Below are 15,570 nucleotides of genomic sequence, written 5' to 3'. Positions count from 1 at the left end.
ACCAGAGGCAGGTCAGCACCTGTCTTGGCCGTGGGAAACATCTCCGCTGTGCCTTCGTGTGGCTCTCTCATCTGGATGGTCATGCAGAGCAAGGTCAGGGCCATTGCTGTTGTCCTAATCCAGAAAAATTAAATTTTTTGGATTTATGAGTGACCTCCTTGGCCGTTGACAACCAAGTAGAGCACAGAACCCCTACCCCAGGACAGCCCAGGACAGCCCAGGACAGCCCAGGACTGCTGCGGCACTACTGCTGACCCAGTCCCAGCTTTCCTCTCCAGGCTGACCCCCAGTCAAGGAATAAGGGCTTTTCTGGACCCCCGCCATGGTAGAGGCTCTCGGGGGGACTCAGGGGTTCCTTCACTCTCTCCTCTGCTCTGTACCAGTTCATCCTCATCGTTCTGAAGGCCATTCTACTGTAGAAGGACATTTCGTGCCCATCCTGCCCTGTGGGCTCCACAGGCAGACTGGATCCATGTGTTTGTACCTCCTGCCAGCTCAGTGGTGAGCGGACAGGACAGGATTAACCCAGAGAGGAGGGAGAAACTTCTTAGCCTAAGGGGCTCCTGAAGGCTTGGCAGCACCATGGTGCAGGGGTAAGGGTGGGGAGCAGCACAACTACTGCAGATGCGGTGCAGCCCCTGGTGTCTACAGTCAGTGATGTCGGCACAAGTCACCAGCAGCCAGGAGCGCCAGAGTCAGCCCTCATCCCGGAAACCCGAGGCCTCTGGCCTAGCCCTGCAGTCTCGAGAATGACAGTTGGCAGCAGATTGCTTCTTGGTCAAAACAGACTCTTCCACACCAGGGGGCGAGAGGCTGCCATCCACAGAGTCTGCCGTGCTGGATGACCTGAGGGTGTCCTGGCAGGTGACTCTGGATGTCCAGCCTTGCCCCCTTGTCCAGCACAGAGATCGAGGCAGGCTGTGCAGACATGAGACCCTATCACTGCCTCTTGCTTTCCCAACTTCTGAGCATCCATATCCTAGCTGCCTTGTGTCCTGTGCTTCAGGCTGTGTCCCCTCACCGGCATGGCCCTCCCAGGCAGCTCACATTGAGCCTTGGCTTCAGAAATTGGGATCTCGGTCCCAATTCCAGTACCTTCTGCCCTCCTACGAAGACTGTTGTAGGGCCTCTGGAAGGACATGCACAGGCAGGACTCTCCAGGGACATTCCTTTTGGCTAGGCCCACCACCTTCAAGCTGACAGGCTGGAAAGTGTGCATAGACCCTTCAGAGAATTCTTCAAGGCCTGGATCCTGGGCCTCGGGGGGCCCGTTAACCCCTCCCCATGGCTGAGGCACCCTCCACACCTCTTCCAAGAATCCTCCTCCTTCCTGCCTCCTGCCAGCACCCCTCTAAAGGAGGTCCTGCAGGACATCCTGGGCAGGTCATATTGGCCAATGGGCACTGGTTCCTAAGGAGCCCATCCAAGACCAGGGCCCGGGCTGGCTTCCTTCCTGCCATGGTCATGCCTGCTGCTAGCCCCAGGCTCCTGGATCCCAAGCCCTGCACTTCCAGCTCCTTGGAAGGCAAGCACCCACCCTGCTCCTGCCTGGCCTGGTCTGTTTGTTCTTTGTGCCTCTTGAGCTACCTTGCTGATGGGGCCTGGCATTCTGGAATCACTGGATGTGGCTCCAGGCCACTGTGGGAGGAGAAAGACTTGGGGGGCATATGAGGGAGTCCTGGCTCCACCTCGAGCTGGCTCCTGAACATGTCATGGCCCTTCCCCAGATGACAGATGACGGGGGCAGCTGGTCTGCAGATGACTGGGCACTTGCCAGGTCTCCCAGCCAGTGGCAGCCTCAATTCTGCTTATTTCCACCCCCCAATACTCCTGCCTACCTCCACCCCGTTCTTCTCAGCCTCCCACCCTGTTAACCATCCTCTCTTTTCCTGCCTCCATTGCCCCTACAACCTGGTCCAGATGGGCCACCCATCTGTGTCTTCTCAGGCCTCTGGGAGCATCCTGCAGTTCTGGGGTACTCTGGGGCATGTGTTGGGCACCTATAACAGAGACTTTCCCCACCAGGTCCTGTGAGGTGTGGTAGGCAGGTGACAGAGATGGAGTGGGGAAGGGACTTGCTCAAGCACTGCCCCCACCCCAGGCGATGGACAGCACCACAGGCCTTTCCACAGGAGTCTGCTGCCAACACTCAGGCTTCCTTACAATCAGCCCCGGAGCCAACCAATCTGCCCCGCTGTCCTTTTGTCTTTGCATCCTCCAGTTTTAAGTCCTGGGGCTGCGGGCCCGAGACAAGGAGTAAGGACGAGGCTGCCTACGAGGTGCTGTGCGAGGAGTACAGGAAGCTGGGGCCCTTCTCCTTCGCCGAGGTCAACGTCCTGGTCTGCTTCTTCCTGCTGGTCGGCCTGTGGTTCTCCCGGGACCCCGGCTTCATGCCTGGCTGGCTGTCGGTCGCCTGGGCAGAGGGCGAGACAAAGTAAGTCATTCGCTCTGCAGCAGCCTCTGGGGCCCCCCTTTGTTCTGCAGATGAGCTCTGAAGCGCACTGTTGGTGTCCAGACTCATTTTTTCTCACCAGTCTTCGGGACAAGCCCACAGATACAACCCCGTGGCCCCTCCTTCCCCAACAGGCTGAGCAGAAAGTACTCGGCCAGGCCAGGGCTGCGGTGGAGAGAGAGCTGCTGGGCTGGGGTGGAGCTCCGGTTTCCAAATCTCTACTCCGCCGCCATCTTTATTTCCTCATCTTTCTTCAAATCTGAGATAGTTCATCTGAAGTCACAGATCCAGAATCTTCTCTAGGCAGAAATTTGGCAAAAGGGGGTATGTGTAGTTTCTGTCCTGGGTAAGATGATAGGGAGTCAGTCAGCTGGAAGGAAGGCTGAGAAACGAGCACGTCCTGGAGGAGGCAGGAGGTGCGGGTTGGGGCAGAGCCGCCTGCTGCTGCTCTCTCCGCCTTAAGGTCTGTTTGTGGTCACCCAGGGAGCCCAGAATTCTAGAGAATCTGCCTGAGGGGAGGTCACAAGTTCCCCCCGGGAAGCAACCTGGGTGTGAGGGGGAAGAGAGCGGCCTGAGGGTCACCCAGTGCTGGTGGCCAGGCCAGGAATGGGAGAGTCTTGGTTTCCAGCCAGGATCCACTTCTGACCTTGGCCTCCGGGATTCCAGTTTTCATACCCAGCCAAGCCTGTTTCTTCATGCCGGGACATTTAGATGCGGTCCAGGCTTCTTGTGTGACTTCCGCCGCGGCTGAGTTGGCTCATCCTGTGTGCTCTCGCCCTGCCAGGTACGCCTCGGACGCCACTGTGGCCATCTTGGTGGCCATGTTGCTCTTCATTCTGCCTTCGCAGAAGCCCAAGTTCAACTTCTGCAGCCAGACCGAGGAAGGTAAGGCTTCTGTCCCGGCCTCCCATTCATCGGGGTTGGTGCCCTGGGCTTAGGAGGGAGAAAAGCCTACTCTGTCAAAGTGGACCGGCAAGATTACAAAGTCTGGACACAGGGTGTTTCTCAAGCCTTCCCTGGTATTGTTTAGTGTAAAATTTCTCTTTTACTTTTTCAACATTTGAAATCACATTTCTAAATTATACAGGAACAGAAAAATGTCTTGAATTTTTCTTTTAAAAATATTTTATTTATTTTTAGAGAGAAGGGAAGGGGGGGAGAAAGAGAGGGAGCGAAACGTCAATGTGTGGTTGCCTCTCACATGCCCCTCACTGGGGACCTGGCCCACAACCCAGGCATGTGCACTGACTGGGAATCGAACTGGTGACCCTTTGGTTCACAGGCAGGCGCTCAATCCACTGAGCCAACACCAATCAGGGCCAAATTTTTCATGATGCTATCAGTATCTTAGGGTTTCTCTCTCCCTCCCAGTCTTTATTAATAGGCACATGTATTATATGACTATAAACAAAACATGCAATTTAAATCCTGTTGCTTTATTGTTTCTGTTTTCATATTTTTGCTTGAGGTTACTCTAATAAACATTTCTTGCTTTTCCACAGTCTTCAAATTTATCTTCTCTAATAATGGCATTATATTGCTTAGAGGGGCTGTAACCATTCTCTTGTGATGGAACATTCTGGCTGTCTTCAATTTTTTATTATTATAAATTAATGTGTTCAATATCTAGCTTTTTTCTGAGGGTTTTTCTTCTTCAGGAATCATTTTTAGAAGTGATGATGCTGAGGGATATATATCTCAGTGGCTCTTAAATGCATTGCTGCCTTGCTTTTCAAAAGGATATACCAACTAGTAATGCTGCCAGGGGTGTGTAGTAGCTTTGCCATATTCTCACCAGCAACAGGTATAGTAATTATTGTAAATTTTAGCCAATGTGTAAATGGGAGATGGTACTCATTGTCCTTACAGACCTTTATTCCCCTTGATTAGATGTTTGGTTTTGCTTCATAAGGCTGCTCTGGGTTCTGTATGTGTTTGTTTATTGTTTCTTCACAGAAAGGAAAGCTCCGTTTTACCCCCCTGCACTGCTGGATTGGAAGGTGACCCAGGAGAAAGTTCCCTGGGGCCTCGTGCTGCTGCTGGGGGGCGGATTTGCTCTGGCTAAAGGATGCGAGGTAACTTCTCCAGCTATGGGTGGCCAGGGGCCCCCCACCCCTCACCCTGCCCCCCCCGGGTTGGTGCCTCGTGGTGCCCTCCACTAACTGCACATTTCTTGAGGACAGGGACTCTGTTTTGTGACCTAGGAACCTGCACCATGAATGGTGCCTGGAATAGAGAAAGTGCTGTTTGAGTGATTGCAGGGATGACTGAGTTTAAGTGACCCTGGGCTACCCAAGAGAGGCAGAGGGTGCTGTGAGGTCTCCTTTGGGATTTGGTGATAAGGGTCTTCACTGTGATTCATTCTAGGGAAATGTGCAAGTTTTCGTGGAGATTTCCACCATTATCTTTGGTCTTCTTGTTGAACTCTTTGTTGATGTGGTTGCCATTTAAAATTTTTTCTTTAATAAGTGTATAGCAGTGTAGAAGGAGAGGGACAGCTTTTGGGGGAGAACACCCCCAAAGTATAACTTTCTTACCTCTCCCCCTTCCCTGATAGGGAAGAAATGATCCAGAGGTAGGGATGAGACAGCTTGGTGCTGCCTACTGTCCTCCATGCCTCTGTCCATGTGTCCGTCCATCCATGAAGAGAATGTAATAGATAGACTGAATCTGTCCTGTTATTTTGTTATCCTGTTTTCTGCAGCATCTAGAACAGAGCCTGGTGCGTGGTGGGTGCATAAATAGTTTTTGGGTGAACAAATCCATCCATCTAGTCACTTCTCTACCCAGTCATCCACCCATCTATTATTCATTCATTCACCAGACACTTCTCTTATACCCTCGTTAGCCCAGACATGGGAATGACAGAGGAGACTGAAATATGGTCCTTGTTTGTGAGCACTTCACAGACTAGAGAGGGGGACGTATCTGGAAGAGCATTCAGGAAGAAGTGGCACATCGGTAAAGGAATAAGTGTGCGGTACCTAGCTGAGGAACAGAAGGGGAGGCTGCTGAGCCTAGCAGGGGCCACTCCATGAGGGTCTTGAATCCAAGGTAGGGAGTGGGGACTTTATTCTGCAGGCAGTGGGCAGCCACTGGAGGCCTGAGGCCAGAGAGTGACTTGGACAGGCCTGCCCTTGGGGAAAATCACCCTGATGTCTGGGTGGAGGCCTGGGCAGGGCCAGGGCTGAGGGAGACCCAGCAGACGCTCTGCAGCCTTCGTCGAAGTCGGTCTCAGAAGGCTGGACTGCAGGACCACTCTCCCCTCCTTTGGCCCCCAAGTAACCAGTCTTTCCCAGTTTCCTTCCAACTCTAACTATTCTTGCTCAGTCTCCTTTGCCGACTTTTCTTCTGGTCTCCCTTAAATGCGAATGTCCCTCCAGGCTCTGTCCTTGGCCTCTTCCCTGTTCACTTTCATGCTCTCCCCTGGACGATCTCTTCTCAGCCCAAAGCACCAAGTCCAGATCCCCAGTTTCTCTCTTCAGTTTCAAGAACTGTGGGAGCCTGAGAGGAGACGATGGACATGAGAAGCTTCGGGTGACTTGGTGACTGATTGGGTGGAAGGAATGAGGGGGACAAAGGTTCCCCAGGATGACTCCTGGTCTAGGTTGGACAGAAGGTGGACGGTGGACGGTGAATCCATTCCCTGAGCTGGGAAGCCCAGGGGGAACAGTAGACTCTGGGCTAGAGAGGAGGAATGCAGGTAGGGACATGTTGAGTCTGACATGCTCATGGGACATCTGGGTGGAGATTTCTAGAAAGAGTATAGATGTAAGTCTGGACAGTAGACCAGTTGGGCTAGAAATACAGATCTTGGAGACAGCAGAATGAGGATGGAGACTGAAGTTGTGGGCATGGATGAGGTCACCCCTGGAACGTATGCGGAGAGAGTAAGAGATAGGGGATGGGCTGAGCTCCCTGGGGAAGGGTGAGGGTCCCTCCTGGCCTACAGGAACTATAGGCCAGTCACCCTTTGGTGGCTGTCCTCTGGGTGCTTCCCAGGTCTCAGGGCTGTCCGAGTGGATGGGGAAGCAGATGGAGCCCTTGCACGCCGTGCCTCCTGCAGCCATCACCTTGATCTTGTCCTCGACCACTGCTGTACTCACTGAGTGCACAAGCAACGTGGCCACCACCACCCTGTTCCTGCCCATCTTTGCCTCTATGGTGAGTAACCCTGCTGGGTTTCGGGGGCTCTTAACCATTGTTTCATAAGAAGCTGTCAACCCAGGACTACGTTCTAAGTCCCTAGAGAGGCAGTGAAATCAGGGCCCAGAGCCTGACCAGGCTTTCGAGACCTAAATTGGGCCCTGGCTCAGATAGGACTTGGGAGCCCTCGGTGGGCCTGGGCCTGCCCTCGGTTTGCTGCTGGTTCTTTTTTGTGTCCCCACTGCTGGCAAAGTGCTAAGCACAAACCAGGTGCTCCGCATTTATTTGTCAATGTAACTGACTTTTTCTTAAGACAGGGATGCAGGGCTTGTGCCCAGGGGGAGTGGACCAGTCCTGTGAGGGAAGGCCCGAGGGTCTCCGAATATAGTGCAGGTGTGAGAAGGCCAAGCTGGGGACACTGCTGGTGGGGACCCACAGGAAGAGGTCTCCGGGAAGGTCGGGCTTAGAAGTGGTTGTGGGGAGAGGATGTCTTGGGAAGATGGAAAGCCCAGGTAAAGGAAATGGGGAGTGTGACTGAAGACTCTCAGGAGCCTTGTGTGGTGAGCCTGGGCGTCAGGTATCAGCGTGCTATGGGCGAGCATGTTCTTTGAGTTGGCACTTAAAGTAGAGCTTATAGGAAAATTGGCTGTGATCTTTTCGTGCATTTTCTCCTGTCACTCAACACATGGCAGTACCAACTTCCAGGTGGCACAGGAAGAACACTGGGCTTGGGGTCAGAAGACCTGAGTCAAGTCTTGGGATTCTTGAACATGTCCCTTAAGTTCTTTTCTCCTGCGCTTGAGGGTCAAGTAAGACGAGGGCTGTGAAAATCCCCTGTAGACTGCAGAACGAGCCTGGGAGAGGCTGTGGCCGCCCTTCTGGGGTTGGGAGACAGAGTCACAAAAACTTGAACACAGGATTGCAGTTGGTAAATTTCTGTTTGGCCTCCAATGTGTCCATGTGTATAAAAAGCAAACCCGAGTGGTTTTCTCCTTTCAATCCGAGTGAAGATGACAGTGTTAGGAATAGCAAGGTGGCCGCCCTAGCTCCCTGTCCTGTAAGCAGGCTGCCCAGACAGACACCAAGGAGCATCTTCTGATGCTGGGCACCGGGTGGTGAGGCCTTCCCTCTTCTGGCAAAGGTTTGATTTTGTCACCTCCAGCCCCAGCAGTGAGCCCTGAAGGCCCCCAGCCAGGCAAACAGAGCTCTGAACTCGAGGGGGTGGCCAGGCCTTTCCAGACAAGCCTTTCTAGAATCAGAAGCCCCAGTAAGATTCCTCACAGCGACCTCCAAGCCCACTCACACTCCTGCCTCAGGACCCAGCTGTGGCGAAGGGAAAGGCGGTGATGCCCCAGCCGCACCACAGAGCCATACACCATGCGAGCCCAAGGCCGGGACACACGGAGGAACCAGGAAATAGACGGGGGCCCTGGCTGGGACCTCTCAAGTTCTCCCAGGGGCGGTGTGACTTGGTGCAGCTTGTCTGCCCACAGGAACCCTAGCCTGAAACCCGCTCCTATGCCCTGACTCAGCCACTTGTGGCTGTGAGTGTGTTTTAGGGAGTCACCAGAGATGCTGACAGGCATGTACAGTTCACTCAAATACTGCAGGGGTCAGGGCACAGCCTCCCCACGCAGTCAGAGATCCATGTGTAACTTGTGGCTCCCACAGAACTTAAGTATGGTCCCTCAGTACCCATGGGGGCTGGTTCCAGGACCTCCCTCAGGTGCCAAAATCGGTGGATGCTCAAGTCCCTTATATAAAATGGCATAGAGCAGCGTGTACAGCTGACCCTGCACATCACGGGCTCCTGTCTGAGCTGTGGCTGGCTGGCTTTGCAGGTGGGAACCTGGGCATACAGAGGGCTGAGTGTGCATTTCCTGAAAAGAGCCCATGTGTGCGTGGACCTGTGCTGTTCAAACCCCTGTTGTTCAAGGGTCGACTGTGTTACAAAGACGCACTTGGCAGAATCATTTATTATAAAATATTTCCATGATAGTAGGGGATTGATGAAATAAGTTATATATTCAAAAGTGTAATATTATCAAATGAAATATAAAATGCAATATTTCAATTTAAAAAAAAAATCAGAGTTTTGAAGGGCATTTAATAAAATGGGAACATGTACCATTTTTTTAAGTTGAAAATGTGATACGTATACATGGCTTACGAATGCCAAATAATACCAGGGTACAGGCCCCCACTCTCTAGCTTCCCCCTAGAGACAACTTCTGTGAGCCACTTCTTAGGTATCTTCCTGGAGGTACTGGACACACTCTCTCTTGCAGACAAATGGTACCAGTGTATGGTTTTGTTCTGCACCTTAAATTTTAAAAAGTCCAACTATAGATCTTAGAGATCTTCCCATGTTCACACACAAAGCCTACTTAGTTCTCTACAGCTGTGAACTACCCGTTGTCTGTATGTACGTATTTACTCTGCCCGCCCTGCCACGGATGGCCGTTGAGGCTGTTTCCTGCGAGTTCTGCTGTTGCCATGTCGTAAGGAACATTCTCACATATGTGTCTGCTCTCATGTGCACGTCCATCTGTCGATCTGCATGTTCGATTATTCATTTTGGCAGATATTGTGGATTGTATTATGATATCATTCATTCAACAGATATTTAACAAGTGTCTGGCTACTCTGTCAGGTACTGTTACATGTGGCTGAATTTTAAGCTGCAGAGTAAAAAAGAAGGATACTGAATTCCATATTCAAACTGATCCCAAGTGTGTATGAAAACACACATGTACACAGATGTGTCTCTTGGTGAGAAGATGTGGTCGCCCCACCCTCTGGGCTGTCTTGGTGTATAGCAAGACAGACAGACATGTGCACGTGTGCACTGCAGGAACGCTTCAAGGCTCAGTGCGGTCTAAGTGACCTGCATGGTCTTTGGAATGTAGTAGGTGGCCAAGAAATATATGTTGAATGAATTGAGGGGGTTCAGAAAGGGCTCCTGGGGGGAGGGCTCAGAACTCGGCCTTTGGGGTGCAGCAGAGTTATCACCCAGAGGCGGGGCAAAGGGCAGAGGACCCAGGGGACAGAGACGCAGAGGGGGGCATGCACGCTGCGTGGGGGGATGCTTTTCAGAGTGGTGGCCCCAGGAGCGTTTGTTTTCCATGTCTGTGACACGCAGTGCTGTGTTTCCCCCCAGTCACGCTCCATCAGCCTCAACCCGCTGTACGTCATGCTCCCCTGTACCCTGAGCGCGTCCTTTGCCTTCATGCTGCCCGTGGCCACCCCACCTAACGCCATCGTGTTTGCCTACGGACACCTCAAGGTTTCTGACATGGTAACGCAGCCGCTTTTGTTCACTTTTATCAGCTCTGATGCTTTTGTCGCCAGGGATGCCCCGTTTACTAGTGACGTGTGATGTCACATGATTTGGGAATAGCACCAAAAGTCTCAGTCTCCCCTTATTATTTGCACTTATATGTGGCTTGTCTTCTTTTTGGAAATGATCTCGCATTTCATACTGTTCTGTCTCCCAGAGTGGAGAGGTGGGTTATAGAATCCCCCACCTGGAGGTGCCCAAGCAGCCACCAAGGCAGCCCTCGCTGAACACCTGGGACAGCTGAGGGCAGGCCCCACATGGCCAAGGTGCACTTCCCAAACTAGCAGAAGCTGTGAGGACAGTCAAGAGGGACAAGACTGAGATGGGGGGGTGGATGGACACTAATGATAGCCAGAGAGATGTCTGCAGGCTCGAAGCAGGGGCGGGGAACGGAGACCGCTGCCCGGGAGCAGAGGATGCCTCAGCAACAAAGGCAGCCAGCGGAGGGACTGACCTCAGTTCTGCTTCGGCTTTATTGCCCCGGATAGGAGAAGGAGGGCAGCTCTGACAGGGGCCAGGCCAGGAAGGAGGGACCCTACCCCAACACAGTCGGGCGTGAGTTGTCGCAGAGCCTCTGCTGGGTGTCCTCGGGACTCTGCAGAGCATTTTTTAGGAGAAGGGGTAGTCCGGAAGCTGTGGACTACAACCTCAGCTCCAGCCCCCAGTAAAAAGTCTTTATGGGGTTTGAAAGCAGTGGTTAGCGAGCCTGAAGAAAGAGCTGGCATCGGAGCCACGGGCGGCTCTTCGGGAGCCCGCAGGTGCCAGGGCGATGGTGAAGGGCTGGGGGCAGCCCGGGACCGGGAGTCAGACCTGGGCTCCCCCGGTAATTCCCTGAGTGGCCTGGGGTGTGGCCTCATGTCACCTCCCTGAGGCCCGGTTTTGCAAATGTCCAGATAGGCAGAGAACCCACCATTATTCCCGTTTCCTGGGGATGCTCTGAGCACCGATAACACTTGCGAGGTGTGAAATTGCTTTGTCTGAGGGTGGGGTGGACACAGAGCATGGCCCAGGGAGGGAGGCCCGGCACACCAGCCCTCGTCCCCTTCTCCGAGCACTGGCTCCCAGTGCCCCGTGCACCTTGGTTCTGACACCCTGCATGACCCCAGGGTGCTGACTCTGGCCCTGTTTTTTCCAGATGAAAACAGGACTAATGATGAACATAATTGGAGTCTTCTGTGTATTTCTGGCGGTGAACACCTGGGGACGGGTCATATTTGACCTGGATAGTTTCCCTGACTGGGCTAATGTGACACATGTCGAGACTTAGGAAGAGTCACAAGACGGTAACACAGGCCCTGCCCTCCTGAGCCTTCCGGCACCAGCAGGCCTTCCAGCTGAGCTTTGGGTTTCACACCCCAAAGACCCCATGATGCCCACACCCCACAGGGTCACAGCCAGGGTGGGGTGGCTGGAGGGCCTGTTCAGATGTGAAGGGAGCCTGCCGGGAGGCAGCCAGCACCGTCTTTCCTGGGGCCTGCTGTCATCTCTGGGACAGGCAGGCTGCACAGGGGCCAGGACGCCGGCTCCTGCCCCAACGCAGCCTCGTGCTGGGCTCTGATGTCCACTTGCTTGGTCCCGGAGTCCTCTAAATGGGAATCAGATCCCAGCTTGAGAGGTAAAAACACTACCTTCCAGAGCCCATGCCTTTTGCTGCTGACTTTGGGCTGCCTCAGGTCACTCCTGTCACTTGGAAGGGACAACTCAGCCCAGGGACAGAACGTCTGGTCCTGGGAAGCTTCCTGCTGCTGGAGCGAGAGTGGGAAGCAGAGCTTCCTGGAACCACCGGCAGTGCAGTGCCACCAGCAAAGGATGCGGAATCTGAGTTGATGACTTCCAGACGACGTCAGCCACGGTACGCCACTGGTGAACCAGCTACCCTCCGTTCCTCATTCCATCTTACCTGACGAATGGACCCCCTTCCCCAGCTTCCCACTGTACCGCCTTCAACTCCTGGGCCCCTTGCTTTCTGGGCCCACATACACTGGGCTGGGGCCCTCCTGCACCCCCTTTTCTTCCAGGCAGTCTCAGCTTGGCTCTTCTGGGAGATGCTCTTCCTGCCACCCACACAGCTGGGATCACATTCCAAGTACAGGCAGTGACAGCGCTTTTGGGGTCACAGTCAGTGTCTAGGTCCTCCCTCACCTGCAGGCCCAGAGTGGATGCAGCTGTTAATTGCCAAGAGCAGGGTCCCTTCAGAGTTGGTCTGTCCTGCCAGGGTCTGAGCGCCCCTGGGGGGAGCCTTGACTTTGCTGACTGGCCTTCGTGGCCATGCCTGGTGGTGACAGAGCGTCAGGGAGAATGAGCAGTACTTGGTGGTCCCTGAGCAGACGGCCCCTGACTATGAGTGGATCCACCTGCAGTTGCTGGAGCAAAGACCCCGAATGGCCGTGGGAACCCTCAGAACCCTTGTGAGGGGACGTGAGCAACACCCACCCTCTTCCCCAGCAGCCCCGTTTTCTTTCCTCCTGCCGCTGCTCAGGAAGGGAGGCGGGAGCAGACACACGAGGTCCAATGACGGCCCTTTTCAGGGCAGGAGAAAGTATGGGAACCCAAGGAAACCCCCTCAGGGACCGAGCATGTACCTCGACCACCCCATCTGCTTCCCGGGGAAAGGTGCGCTGTGCTGTCTCTGGTGCTCTGCTGTGTGCAGGGGGCCAGGCAGGCGGATGAACAGGCAGCCGCTGCCCACCTCCCACCTGCCAGGCCTCCCTATAGCTGGTGCATCTGCCACTTTGCTCATTTGACATTTGCAGCAGCCCTGTGGCAGCGGTAGGTATTAGTATCCTTGTTTGTCTTCTAAGAAGACAAACAAGGGCTGTGCTCAGAGAAACCACGCAAGCCATGTGTCTCGTCACACATCGAGGTAGTGGCACTTGGATCTTCAGCCTCCACGTCCACTGCTCCTTCCTCTAGTCATTGAGGGCCCTGGCCTTACAAGGCCTGCAGGGAAAAGTGGGTGGCCAAGAGCAAGTCCACTCCAAGGCCCTGCCTGCTCAGGGAAGATCATCGAACAAGAGCCCCTTTCTGCTGCAGCCTCTGGAGATGGGCTCAGGACAGTGTTGAAACAGACAGGGCTGAGTGCTGCCTGAAGAAACAAAGCATCTGTTTGGAGAGAACAGCATGAAAGTGGCTACCTGCTCCCCCACTGAGCTGAGACTGATCCACCCCCTATTGTCGCTCTCTGTTCCTCCACCGTGGGCTTGTCCGCCAGCCAGTCTGTGGGCTCCCCAAGGACCTACCCTGCCCGCTGGGTCCAGTGCCAGCACCGTGACTGACTCTGAGCAGGCCACCACAAGTGTGACTGGTAAATAAACAAGTAATCAGTGTGGTCAGTGAGATGCATGCATTCTGGTAGTGGGCAGCGTCAGGGAAGGCCATCCAAGGTGGGCATTGAAAGATGAGTGGGACTGGCTGGGCTGATGAGGGGGGATGCGGTGCGGTGGGTGGAGGACTCTACTGGACTCCATCTGCTTGACGGTTGACAAGAAAGCTGGGTGGGGGCTTGAGGAAGCTGATCAAAGGCTGTTTCTATACAGCATCTCTTGAAGTTGGCTGGAGTTGCTAACAGTTTTGGCCAGTGCCAATCAGGATTGCTCTGGGCTTCAAGTAAGAGAGAGAAAAAAAAAAAAACAAACCCAGGTGATAGTAGCTTATACCCTAAGGGCACTTAATGTCTGCTTAATAAGAAGTCCGGAGGTAGAGCGCTGCTGATACTGGTCCAGCAGCTCACTCAGGCCACCAAGGACTCAGGCTCCACCATCCACTCTGCCATCCTAAGGGCATCTGGCCTTTCTTTACTCCATGCCTGACCCTCATGCTACAAACATCTGTATTGAAGGCAGGAAGAAAGAGATGTGGGATGAGGGCCTGGCAGTGCCTGCTTCATCTTTCCTTTTTCTTAGGAAAGCAAAAACTTTCCCAGAAGCCCCCACTGACCTCCCTTTATGTCTTATTGGCCAGAATGAGGTCATATGGTCATCCTTAGGCCAATCATTGACAATGGGTACTTGGAATCCTACTGGAATACCATGAGACCGATTAGGACCCATCTCTTGGGCTTGGGGAGCTGGCCTGTGCTTCCTGAAATGATGAAGTTTCCACCCACTACAAAATCTGGGTTCCGGCAGGAAAAAAGCAGGGAGCTCTTGGGTAGGTGATGAGCAAGATCTGGTTTTATGTGTCTTTCAGAGGGCTGCCCTCATTGCAGCCCTGCCTGAGTGACTGCCTCTCCACGGAATTCGGTAGAAACATATTCCTAGGAGGGAAGAGAGTATGCGGTTGTCTGGTCAAGGGCTTCAGCTCTACTTCCAGTTCCCCAAGGCCAGGACTCCAGGAGACCCACTGGACGGGGAGGCTAGAGTGAGAGTCCTGACTGAGCTCAGCCCTGACATCTGACACAGAGTCCACTCTCTAGGCCTCAGTTTCTCCCAGGGAGGGGCCAGACTAGAGGATCTGTAAGGGCCTGTCACCCTCTACCCCCCACCTGATCCTCATCTGCTCAGGACAAATGCAGTCCTGCCCCCAGTCCCAACAGTGTCTCGCGCTTGGAGTCTATCACACAGCCCACTCCCCGTGCCCATCTGAGTCTTAGCCATTTGCTGAAAGCCCTTTCAGACCTTCTCCTCATCCATATTTTGCCTCTTACATTTCGTAAAGGGGTTCTACCCAAGACCCTTCAGTTCTCTCTAAGGCATCTGGATCAGACTTTTGGACTGCTTTCAACTGTTTTGCCAGGAGTTTACAAGGATTCTATACATTCCAAAGGTTAGGACCCCAGGGTTCCTTACCCTCTGATACTACAGTCGGGCTCATTTCCTGTCCCTCTGGCAGGCCCAGGGCGCAGGGCATCCCCTGGGACGTGTGAAGTTCTCTCTCCTATCACCGGTAGAACAAGGAGAGTGGACAGTGAGGCCTTTGCTCTGGGACCCGAGCAGGGAATTGCGACTGTAGCACAGAGTGCAGCTCTCAGAATCAGTACGGACATTCTTGGGTAAGGCCCTCAATGGCATATTCTTGTTTGTGGGAAAAAAGACCAAACGCTGATTGATTAAAGACTATACCTTGCAGTCAGTCCTATTCTTAACTCAGAACTCTTTCCTCCAGCACTCTCCCCGCCAGTCCCTCTGCCTCTTACAAGCTTTGTCTCCCAACCCACTAAAGCAACTTCTTTTCGTATTAAAAAAAAATTGCGTCAAGATGAATCTTAAATAGGGTGTGATTTTGCACTCCTTAAAAGAAAGCTTATCACTTTTGGCTGAAATCCTGCCCATCGGACAGTTTATGCCCCCCCCCCCCCCGCCCGTGTCCTGAGCCAGGGCTTCCGTTCCCACTTCCTCGCCCAAGGAACGTCTTCCAGCGCTTCCCGGATCTGCCCATCTGCAGGCCCACCCAGCCTCAGCCTCGGAGACACCGGTGTGCACCGCCAGCTGGCAGGCAGTCCTGGGCAGCATCGATGTCCCTGCTTCCAGTCACCAAGGGTAGAGCAATGCTAAAATTCAATCTCGGTCAAGAAATTTAAACTCGGTTTTATATTTAACAACATGGGAACACAGTACAAGAAATTTCAACAGTGTGAAAAGTACTGAGACATGTCCCGCCCACTTCAGAGACCTCCACCCCCCTCTAGAAATGC

At 53.6% G+C, this 15,570-nt stretch overlaps 1 protein-coding gene across 1 annotated transcript in view; it reads left to right on the top strand.

Moving 5' to 3' along the window:
* Window positions 1–15,166, top strand: part of SLC13A5 (solute carrier family 13 member 5) — a 28,007-nt gene extending 12,841 nt beyond the window's left edge. The window contains exons 7-12 of the mRNA XM_037126734.2: window positions 2,222–2,434; window positions 3,237–3,337; window positions 4,409–4,527; window positions 6,455–6,616; window positions 9,759–9,896; window positions 11,074–15,166. Coding sequence (XP_036982629.2) covers window positions 2,222–2,434; window positions 3,237–3,337; window positions 4,409–4,527; window positions 6,455–6,616; window positions 9,759–9,896; window positions 11,074–11,205 — 865 coding nt within the window. The 3' untranslated portion in view covers window positions 11,206–15,166. The remainder of the gene's footprint in view (window positions 1–2,221; window positions 2,435–3,236; window positions 3,338–4,408; window positions 4,528–6,454; window positions 6,617–9,758; window positions 9,897–11,073) is intronic.
* Window positions 15,167–15,570: the final 404 nt, after the last annotated feature.

The sequence above is a fragment of the Artibeus jamaicensis genome, unplaced genomic scaffold, assembly GCF_021234435.1.
Source record: "Artibeus jamaicensis isolate MK-2021 breed Jamaican fruit bat unplaced genomic scaffold, CSHL_Jam_final contig_777, whole genome shotgun sequence".
Taxonomy (NCBI): domain Eukaryota; kingdom Metazoa; phylum Chordata; class Mammalia; order Chiroptera; family Phyllostomidae; genus Artibeus; species Artibeus jamaicensis.
The sequence above is the reverse complement of the archived record's forward strand: the minus strand, read 5'-3'. Positions and strand labels throughout refer to the sequence as shown.